At 44.1% G+C, this 11628-nt stretch overlaps 1 protein-coding gene across 1 annotated transcript in view; it reads left to right on the top strand.

Moving 5' to 3' along the window:
* The window catches only part of LOC308159880 (guanine nucleotide-binding protein G(I)/G(S)/G(T) subunit beta-1-like), a 44101-nt gene extending 33076 nt beyond the window's left edge, over positions 1-11025 (top strand). The window contains exons 6-11 of the mRNA XM_080533704.1: positions 1-117; positions 807-873; positions 1362-1563; positions 2161-2377; positions 6931-7046; positions 8951-11025. The exon at positions 1-117 is cut by the window's left edge and continues 46 nt beyond it. Of these exons, the coding sequence (XP_080389830.1) occupies positions 1-117; positions 807-873; positions 1362-1563; positions 2161-2377; positions 6931-7037 (710 nt within the window). The 3' untranslated portion in view covers positions 7038-7046; positions 8951-11025. The remainder of the gene's footprint in view (positions 118-806; positions 874-1361; positions 1564-2160; positions 2378-6930; positions 7047-8950) is intronic.
* Positions 11026-11628: the final 603 nt, after the last annotated feature.

Genomic DNA, 11628 nt, shown 5'->3' with positions numbered 1-11628 from the left:
ACGCGCCCTCTGGGAACTTCGTGGCCTGCGGAGGCCTGGACAACATCTGCTCCATCTACAACCTCAAGACCCGCGAGGGCAACGTGCGCGTGAGCCGCGAGCTGGCCGGACACACAGGTGAGGAAGCCGCCCTGCCCACCACACACACACACACACACACACACACACACACACACACACATACCACAAACACAGGCAGAGAGACAGGCCGTACACACACACACACAGGCAGAGAGACAGGCTGTAGACACACACACACACACACACACCACAAACACAGGCCAATGACACAGGCCGTAACTGGTGGTCCTCTGTGGCTCAGTTGGTAGAGCATGGGCGCTACCAACGCTTAGGTTGTGGGTTCGATTCCCGCTTGGACCGTTTATACAGAAACATTTATGCTCTCACTGCAATCTAAGTCACTTTGGATAAAAGCGTCAGCTAAATGGCATATTATGTTATTATTATCATAACTCACTTGACGTAGGGATAGACACTGGTCAGATATGCTCACTTTCAAATGATACACGTCACTTCCTGTGTGTTGGTACCCATAATAATAGTGCAGTGAATCTTTTTTCTCTTTTTAAAATGTTTTTCTTTCACTCTACACCTTTTATATTGTAAATTAGAGAATTATTGTGCATAAGAGGATCTCGCATGCCAGTGTGGAATTCTAATTGGATCTCACCTCTTGTCACATGACGCACAACAGGTGTCAGCTAGTTATTAGTGTTCAGTTGCAGGTTGACCTACCTGCACCCTTGACCCCCACGGTCCTGACTGACTGCTGTTCTTCCCACCAGGTTACCTGTCCTGCTGTCGCTTCCTGGATGACGGCCAGATTGTGACCAGCTCTGGAGACACCTCCTGGTGAGTAGGGGTACTGCAACCAACCAACTAACCAACCAACCTTCCAGCTCTGGGCACATTTATATCTTCGCCACACACAAGTTGAGGGGGTATATCAAATATGGAACAGGGACAACAGACTTGGAAGTGGACTTCCAAAGCTTCCCAGAGCTGTGGTCATTGTAGTGCTTCGTCTCTCCGTTGTATAAACTGTGTCGACGTGGTCATTGAAGTGAAGTGAAACTGAGTGAATGTGAACCACATGTTGAACGAAGGACTCTAAACTTGTCTGTTTTACGAGTATCATCTTTCTGCAGCATTTTTATTTTCTATTATTGTCTTTTCCACAAGTGTCTTACTGAAGAGCGAGAGCTGGTCTCTTTCATCTCGGGGGGGGGGGGACCACTAAGAAAAACCATGGTCAACGATGGTCGATGACGCTCCAAACTCACCCCATAGCGTCTTTTTCTTTCTTTCTTTCTCTCCCTCCCTCCCGCCACTACCCACAGTGCTCTCTGGGACCTGGAGACGGGCCAGCAGACGACCACGTTCGTGGGCCACACCGGGGACGTCATGAGCCTGTCACTGTCTCCCGACACCAGGCTGTTTGTCTCCGGGGCGTGCGACGCCTCCGCCAAGCTCTGGGACATCAGAGAAGGAATGTGCCGACAGACCTTCGTCGGCCACGAGTCGGACATCAACGCCATCTGTGTAAGAGAGTCCGAACGTCAGAACAACCTCGTCCACGTTACGCTGACATTCAGACATAATAATAATAATAATTCATTATATTTATATAGCGCTTTTCCAGGGCTCAAAGACACTGACAGTAAGGATATACAGAAACACGGAAACAACAAGCAACAGATAACACATCTGTTGAGCACATAGAACACAGAGTTAACAAACAGGCAACAGGGGACAAATTAACACAGCAATGTCCAGGGGAGGGAGGGGGGTGGCAAAGGGTGGAGGGGCGGGGCGTTCTGACTGGGCAACTTCTAGGGGGGGGTTTCTGAGTGGGGAACTTCTATGCTTGTGTTATGTGATCTAGGAAGGAATCATAACAAACGTACCTCCCTCTCTCTCTCTCCCCCCCCCCTTCTCCCACCTGCTCTCCCCCCTTCTTCTCCCACCTTCTCTCTCCCCCCTTCTTCCCCCTACTCTCTCCCCCCTGCTCTCTCCCCCTTCTTCCCCCTGTTCTCTCCCCCTTCCCCCTGCTTTCTTCCCCCTACTCTCACCTTCTTCCCCCACCTACTCTTGCTCTCCTCCACCTCCCTCCTCCTCCTCCTCCTCCACCCCCAACAGTTCTTCCCCAACGGCAACGTCTTTGCCACGGGCTCAGACGACGCCACCTGCAGGCTGTTCGACCTGCGCGCCGACCAGGAGCTGATGGTCTACTCGCACGACAACATCATCTGCGGCATCACCTCCGTGGCGTTCTCCAAGAGTGGCCGCCTACTGCTCGCCGGCTACGACGACTTCAACTGCAACGTGTGGGACACCCTCAAAGCCGACCGTGCAGGTGAGGAAGAGAGAGAGAGAGAGAGAGAGGGGAGAAAGAGAGAGAGAGAGAGAGGGGTGTCATGACCCTCCCTCCTCAAACTTAGAAGAAGTCCCAGGGTGCAGTAGAGAGGTTTGAGCTAGAACTTTACCACAGATTACAGATCAGGGGTGTGGGGGGGTATATTCCATCAACGTCGCTAAAGTCACGAGACTTGGAATGGAGTGATGCTGTCGAGTTAGTGGAATGCTGAGAGGGGGGTGATGTCATAGAGTTGTCCTGATTTCACCTCAGCGGACCGGATAGACGCAACGCATTCACACTGCACGAGTTAACCCGAGGGTTGCTTTCCACGTCGTCTACATGGCAGGTGTGGTGGAACGGAGTAGAGTAGAGTAGTGTAGGGTCACTGCAGAATGAGAGGGTTTAGGGGAAGGGAGAAAGGGATTAAAAGTTTGTCATTGCACAGAGTACAACGAAATGCATTGATGCTCTAGAGGGGGCAGCTAGGCAAGGGGTCAGAGCTGTTATAGGCGATCCTGGAGCATTTAGGGGTTCAGTGCCTTGCTCAGGAACCGCTGCGAGCTGCCGACTTTGCGATCATTAGATACGCACCCACAGCCGCCCCCACAGCAGGGATCATGCGTCAGGGGTCACTGTTTTTAGTGCAGGGTTAACTACCGTGTAGTCTTGCGATGCCAGACGTTTTCTCACAACACTAGCCCCCCCCCAAACATCTCACAACACTAGCCCCCCCCCCCCCCCCACACACACAAACATCTCACAGCACTAGCCCCCCCCCCCCCCCCCACCCCACCACAAACATCTCACAACACTAGCCCCCGCCCCCCCACCCAAACATCTGTTAAACCCGTTCCTTCCTTGTCAGAACTTCTATGTTGAAGGGTTCCTTTCACTTCTCAATTTCCGTTTATTTTTCTTTCTTTTTTTTCTAACTTCCGCTTCCAAAGCGAGCTTTTTATTTAGTTACCTCAGTAGTGGTCGTTCGGTCGCGATAGAGAAGGACGTATGATGAAAACCAATTTCATCCAGTTTGCGTTAACAACCCCCTCTGTGACGCCATGATTCGTGCGATGACTTTAACTGGAAAAAGTACCCTGAAGTTTCCCCAGAAGTTTTACTTACTTAATTATCTCTTGGAATCTCAGAGATGTACGAGTGGATCTGACCAGGCTTTGAGCAGAACTTGCAGATCAACCCTGGAAACAATGTTGGGTTTTGTATCATGTGTAGCGTAGCACAGGGTTTCCGTTAGAAAAATTTGCCGTCGGACATCGTGTCCGGGAAGAATTCGATTTACCGGACAAACGTGATATATTCCGGTCATCATATTAAAATATAATAAAAAATTTTTTTTTCAAAATCATATTTTTTTTCTCCAAATCTAATATAGCTGTTTGTCGCGGTGATTACTGTTGTGTAGCGGCCTATATATGCCATTTAATGTCTATTTCTCATCCGATACGATTAGATGCGAGCTATATAATAATATAACATGATTTGACGCATGCGCGCTATGCCATGCGTCAAATCCAGCGCTGAACGGGTCCAGCGCTGAACGGGCGCCTCACTGGGAACTGAACAGACAGCATCGATCAATGAACGGACTCCACATTACGTTAACTGAAGTTTGTTAAATTGTTTGGGATTAATGTGAGTTCTCTATTTTCTCTTTCCAGTTTTACCCTTTTTTTTAAATCAATAAAACAACGTCATTTCTATAACCAGGTCTCGCTGTTTGGGAAGGCATTTCGTTTAGCTCGGGAGTATGACAATGGGGAGAACATAACTGTTTATTGAGAAACAATTGATAGGCAGTCTGGGATACGTATATAAAGAAATACCACAATGTCTAGATGTATAACATTTTATTGAACAGTAACAGTGCAAGCATGTAGGCTTCTGGTGTGACACGGCTAGCCTAATTTCCGTTCATATGCCTTTTATCAGATAAAATAAAATAGAATAAAACTCTTTGAAAATAAATAGGCTTTAAATTAACTTGCAATGCGTATGTATAGGCTAATTTCCGTTCGATGTTACAGCCTAGGCCTATCGCCTATGCCTTTTCTCAGATAGATAGGGGATAGCCTTAAATAAAATAGCCTAGAGTAAAAACTCTGAAAATAACAATGGCTGCTCATATAATTCAGCTAGTACTTATTAGGCCTACGTCGCTTTTTGGCAGCATTGAAGCGTGCAGCTGCGGACTTGAAATCAAAGCTGCAAAGTGTCTCTCCGCAACTTACAATGCGCATTAGCCGTGTGACCTAGCCCTCCCCAAGGCGACTTCGGTCCGCAGTTTTAATTCGGTTCTGCAGAGAGAATCCTCTCTCTGCAGGCACACTGGAGACGGGAATCAAGCAGGCTATCTTGGCCAGTGTGGCCCACTCTGGGTAAATTTCGCTGAAGTCTCGGATGAGGACTTCGCAGGCTGTTGAGAAACGCAAGCCCCCATAACCACGAAGCGCTGTCATGACACCGATGGCATCTCGTTGCACGTTTGTGGCATCGATGACCGGGGCTGTGGCTGGTGCTGAGTCATCATCGCTGGTCATTTCTTGGCCAAAATGACCAATGATGGTCTGGATGGCCGGTTTAGCATATTCTTCAAGCGCTGAGGGGACGGAATGAGTGATAATGAATCAGTGATGGCCTATTTTTTTTTATGACAAAATGACATCAACAGCCAGATTAACTGAAAAGTAGGAAGGTTTAAATGTTATCCTGTTGTTTTCATCATTGTTGTTATTATAGCCTAATAATTATTATTGTTATTATGATGATGATAAATATTATTAGCCTATGATGGGCAGCGGCCATAGTCTACATTTCGCAATTTAGACAAGCATTTTAGGTTATTCAAAAAGGATAGGCCTAAGAATTATACTATGCATTTTGCAACCAACTTAATTAAACAGGCTAGCTTCTACTTACCATCCTGCGTCTGTGGGTATTGGGAGGGGTTCAGAAGGATGTCGAAGCTGTTCAGTACATCTAGGGAATCTTCGGGGAATCTATGGTGCACTTTGAGCTGCAACGTTTGCGTATTACTATGGTGGACGGGTTGGCAGGGTTGCCAGATAGGCATGGGTTACCGCCGAATGGGCTACTGTGTTTAAGCGGTAATAGACTGGTTAAGCTGTAATCCCATCTGGCATCAATCCCATGTGGCACCTGTGCGCTGTTTCGCATAGGCCGGCCTACACATTAGGAGTCATCATCATGCCGGTGTCAAATCATATCATAATAAAAGAAATACATAGCCTATATATTCGTCTTTTTTAAAATAGAAGGAATCAGAATGTGAACTTTAGCGAATTGTATTCAAAGGGAATTATTTTCACCGGACAATATGTCCGGACAATATGTCCGACGACTTTTCAATTTGTCGGACTTCAAAAAAAATTGCCGGACAAAGTCCGGCAATTACCGGTTAACGGAAACCCAGGCGTAGCATGTGTAGCGTAGCATGTGTAGACAGCGAGTGGAGTCGTGTTGGTAGGGTCCTGTATAGATGCATCACAAGACTTCCTGTGGTCTTCTAGTATAGGGTGTACCGGAAAGCACTACAAGGTAGGGTTACATCTGTATTGTTAGATGTACAGTAGGGGTGGGCATCGACGATCAATAATTGATCGATAAGGATCTTGGTCGATCACAAAATAAAACATTTGGTCGATCACAAAAAAAAAAAAAAAAAAAAAATTTTTTGTTTGTGATCGACCAAATGTTTTATTTTGTGATCGACCAAGATCCTTATCGATCAATTATCGATCGTCGATGCCCACCCCTAATGTACAGCAAGGCCAGTGAACTGATCTGCAGGGCCTTCCCTGCCACCTCACCTCCTCCAGGAGCCCCCACAGAGAGATGAATATTTCAGTAGTATTGACTTCCTGTGTGGTCTGGATCTGAGGAGGAAGAGACCTGGGGCTTGGGTTGCACCATACACACACCACACCCGACCCCATTCACAGGAATGTTTGTTGGGTAACATTCAATTAGCACTTCCTCTCAGGATTGACTGACAAGTAGGATAGGGGGGGTTTCAAGTTGTATTGTTACGTCACATGACACACGTGTGAGAGAGTAGAATTCTTAGGGCCTTCGGTTCCTTGACATTGCAGCACAAAGGCAAATAAGGCAAGATGAGTCCAGATAAAAAAAGTGGTAATAGTTATATGACATAAGTGAGACAGTTGGACAGGGGGTTCAGGGGTTAGGCTGGCTGTGCTTCTGTGGTACTGTGCTGTGGCCTGACGACCCGTCGTCTCGTTTCCAGTAGGACATGTGACGGGGGGTTCTGTGGTACTGTGCTACTGTGGTCTGACCGACGACCTGTCCTCTTGTCTCCAGTTGGACATGTGACAGGGGGTTCAGGAGTTAGTATGGCTGTGGTACTGAGGTTCTGAGGCCTGACAGCTAGTCCTCTTGTCTCCAGTAGGACAAGTGACAAGGGGTTCAGGAGTTAGTATGGCTGTGGCTCTGTGGTTCTGTGGTTCTGGGGTACTGTGGTGCTGTGGCCTGACGATCTGTTCTCTTGTCTCCAGGTGTCCTGGCCGGACATGACAACCGCGTGAGCTGCTTGGGAGTGACCGATGACGGCATGGCCGTGGCAACAGGTTCCTGGGATAGCTTCCTCAAGATCTGGAACTAGAGTCTGAAGGTAATTAACCCCCCCACACACACACACACATCCCCAAGTTACCTGTCCACGTCAATCTACCTGTCTCTTCCAATGGACAGCTGAGTGCTGGTCTGAATAGGGACGGATGGGTTTCAAGTCAAAAAGTCAAAAGTCAAGTCAAAAGTCACTTTATTGTCCCATCACTGGGAAATTTGTATTGGGCTTACACCCCACAGCAGCCAACAAAGAGCAACAGACAATACAGAATGTTAGCACACAAACAGAAGGCGGCCCTGATTAAGACAAGAGTGGAAATAAAACGATAAGCAAGATATGTTCACATTCATCTGGTGCAGTTTAAAAGTTTAACAGAAACGGGAATAAAATAATTTGTAAATCTATTTAATCTAGAGTGGGGGACTCTGAACCTCCTCCCAGAGGGCAGCAGTTCATACTCTGCATGTAGGACATGGGAGGGATTCATGAGAATTCTATTAGCCTGTCTGAGAGTAGCCTGTTCAAAAATAGACTGCAGGGATGAGTGGTCTTTCACCCCTATGATCTTCCATGCAGTCTGTATCAGTCGGACCAGTTTGGACTTTAGTTGTACAGATAGGTTACCAAACCAAGATGTAATGCCGTATCTGATGAGACTCTCTAAGACAGACTGGTAGAAGAGTAGCATACATTTTTGGTCAACACCATGAACTCTAAGGCGGCGTAGGAAGTGTAGTCGTTGTTGTAATCTGCTACAAAGGCTGTCTACATGAGTGCTCCAGGTGAGTGAGTTGTCAATGAAAACCCCAAGATACTTGTAAGAGGCGACCTGCGAGATGGATTGTTTGTGGATGACCACAGGCCTGTGGTCCCCAACACCTCTGGGGTCGAACACCATCTCCTCAGTCTTCTTAACATTTAAAACCAGGCAGTTAACATCACACCATTTAACAAACCTCTGGATTTCAGAATAATAGTCAATTAGGTCACTGTCCTTTTTAATTAAAGCAAGGATGGCAGTGTCATCCGAAAATGTTATGATGCGATTGCTAGGGTAGGTGCTTCTGCACTCGTTTGTGTATAAAGTAAAGAGCACAGGGGAACTGACTACACCCTGTGGAGCACCAGTGCTTATGGTTCTGGGTTCCGAAAGAGTGCCATTAACACTGACCCGCTGTGTGCGGTTAGTTAAAAAGGAGTGATACCATTTTATAATGAGGGGGTGGACATTAAGCCCATTTAACTTCTAAAATAAAAGGTGCGGCTGTATCGTGTTAAAAGCAGAACTGAAATCAACAAATAGGAGTCGGACATAGGAGGTAGGGTCCTCTAAGTGCTTAGATATGAAGTGCACCATGGCTGAGGTTGCATCATCTGTACCTGTATTACATCTATAAGCAAACTGAAAAGGATCCAGAGAGCAACTGACTGCATTTTTCACTTTACATATAATGAATTTTTCAAAACATTTCATTACAACAGAAGTCAAAGCGACTGGTCGCAGGTCATTATTTTCCTTGCAGGGTGGGTGGGTGTGTGAACTGTGCTTCTCTTATATTGGAGAGAGTTACAATGGTTTGAGAAACTAGTGCTGCTATGGGAGTAGAATGTGTATCTGTTGATGGATTCGATTGATTCATTCTAAGGTAAACCATGTACTGTTTTCAAGTAATTCCAGAGGGAAGTATTCAGGTTGTGTAACAGTATTGGATGAGGAGTGTGTTCTTAGTTTGGTGTCTACTGCCACCTTAAGGCAGAAAGGGGAAGTGCAGAACTTACTTTAACTCTCTTCTGGTTGTCATGACGATGACCACTCAGTTTTGTTCCCTTAAATGTATGACCATACACTTAAACATTTTTAAAATAATATAATAATAATAATATTGTTACAAATGACAATGCAAAATTATTTATTTGTTTGTGTCTTGCTTTCTTTATTTTTTCAGACGGCATCCGGACTCCAAAGTTGAGTGGAAGACCATTCCAACATCAAAATGTTCAATTTTATTGCATATCCAATCTTCTCAAAACACCACAATACTGACTCCAACACCCCAAAAAACTACCAAGGGCAAAAATTCTCTCTCTCTCTCTCTCTCTCTCTCTCTCTCTCTCTCTCCTTGTCATTTTAAAAAGAAGAGCACAATTGTTTATCACTCACTCAGCTAAAAAGATGAGGAATTCAGTGGTATGAATGGAATGGGGAAAAGAAATTGTGCATTCCTACCGGGACCATTCTCTGATATTGTATTGAACGAAAAATACGAACACTCACTCCCAATGCAAACGTGTCATCTGTCTTCAACACCCAGGGTTGAGTGAAGGTAATTACACAGTGATCGCTAACTCGATAGCTTTTTGGTCATTTGGTTTATTTCCTGTTTATTTTCGTTCATGTTATTTTCTCGTCATTGGGGGGGGTTCAGAGAACATAGATGAGTGAACTCTTGTTGGTTAATGTTTAAAAAATGAGGATTGAAAGCTTTCTTTTATCTCTCTAGTCTTTACATATTTTTTTAGAATTATGTCTGTAGATTTGAAAAAATAAAAAATTGCAAATGATCACACGTCATTTTTAATCCAGATTTATGACATCAGAGAAAAAGGCAAGAGAATTGAGCTTCAACAGGGAGTCCTTCAGCCACCTACAGGGCCTGGCCATTCTGTATATTTAGTCCCAAGATACTTTACTCTTTGTTTCTTTTTGTTTCCGTCTAGTCACAAATCTTTGTTTGCACAAAATTAAACTTTGCATATATAGAATAATGTTTAAAGAAAAGTTACCAACTAACCAAGCACATGCTGTTTATGATAATGAATGCTCGTTTTTAAAAACGAAAAACAAAAGAAACGTTTTAACCACCTTTGTTGGGCGACAGTGTAGAGTAATTGAAGATTAACCCATCGGTTCATTATTTCCTTTTTTTCTTTTTTTTGTTTCTTTTCTTTTTTTCCCTATTTTTTTTCTGTTGACCATGGTTGGGGCCGGTGATATGGTTGGGTTGGGAGAACCTGCATTTAATACTCCGGTTTCATTCCGGGGTTTTTTGTTTCAACAGAGGTTCCCATTCCGTGCTTGGAAATACAGTTACTACTCTGTGAATGACATGTTGTATAAATCAATGTTTGAAAATAATGATATTGAAACTTTTTAAGTTAAAAAAATAAAAAAAAGATTTTGGTTGTCTGCCATGGGTGGGTTAACTCTTAGAATCGCATGCTGTAGAATTGCTTAAAAAGAGGTGCATATGGAACTAAGTCCTTTGATGTTTTTCTTTAAGAAAATAACCTGTTAAATATATCATCATTACAATGGTATTTATATTGTTTTTGGCTACTCTGTGCATACATAATTCAATTAAAATGTCAAAGCTATGCACTTGAGAGAACACCACAACATAACAACATACACGGTTACCTGGTCCACACTTAAAAGTAATGTAATAAACATTTGAAACACACACACCAACACACACACACACACACAAATGGAACAAAGAAATGTTCATTCCTTCTGTAGCAAACAAATTCCAGCGACAAAGAAAAGAAACATTTTGTAACAAACAGGTTTTTTTCTGTTCTTCTTTAATAAATAAAAAAGCAAAAAAAACGTGCAGCATCTGAACGGCAGAATTTTTCTGTTGTTCCCCTCTCCTTGTAAACAGAGACGCTCTTTCTTTAGCAGTAGTGGCATTTTTTTCCCATTCTGTTTTTCTCTGCGACATTCTGTACAAAACATGTGCTGTAATTGTGCGTTAGGCCTGGAGTTGGCAAAAAAATTAAATAAAAATAAAAAAATATAAAAAAATATTAAATTCCCTTTCTTTTTCTCTCTCTTTCTCTTTATCTCTCTCTCTATCTCTCTCTCTCTCTCCATGAAATAGCTGTAGAGCTCTACATCCCCCTGTTCCTCGCTCACCTTTTGTATTTAATTTTAAAGTCAGTCAGTCAGTGTACAACCGAAAGCTGGATGCAAGATAGAAACTATATTAAAATGTACTGTTATTTAAAATGTAATAAAAAGCAGTTTGAGATGATCTATTGTGTTATGAGTGTGTCATTCCTTTAGAAAGGTTTTGATTTGAGGTTGAATGTTCCCTAATGTCAGCCCTTGTCAGTGATTTAGCTTGGTCCCAGACCTGAGTGGACTGCTCCTGGCCGGTTGTCATACCAGTTTGGCAGGACAGACTGTCTGCTAGAAAACACATCCAGTTCTTGGACTTCTCTATCAGTCCATTGTGTTCTCCTTCGACACCACACGCTACAATAACACATTTATTGTGTTATTGTGTATTGTGTGTATATTGTTTGACTTGGTGACTGGTTTTATGTTTACCAGTAGCTGTAAAGTAGCAACGGTTTGGTGTCCATACCATTGATGCTATCTGAGGTCAGTTATTATTGTTATCACTTGACTGTAACACAAACCAAGAAACATGAGTGAAGTACAGTTTCACTCCATGCTTTATGTGCTTGTGGTGTGTTCGTTTGGCTCGACCCTAGTTCCCAGTTTGTGAGGTCATGACGACGACATGGATGCATTTGAGTGCTTTTGAAGAACAACTCTTCAACAACTCTTCAACCAATGACATTTTGTTTGCAACCTGTAATGATCGTCTGCCAA

Source organism: Nansenia antarctica, assembly GCF_963989245.1.
Source record: "Nansenia antarctica genome assembly, chromosome: 6".
Classification (NCBI taxonomy): Eukaryota; Metazoa; Chordata; class Actinopteri; order Argentiniformes; family Microstomatidae; genus Nansenia; species Nansenia antarctica.
This window is presented reverse-complemented; position numbering and strand designations above follow the sequence as displayed.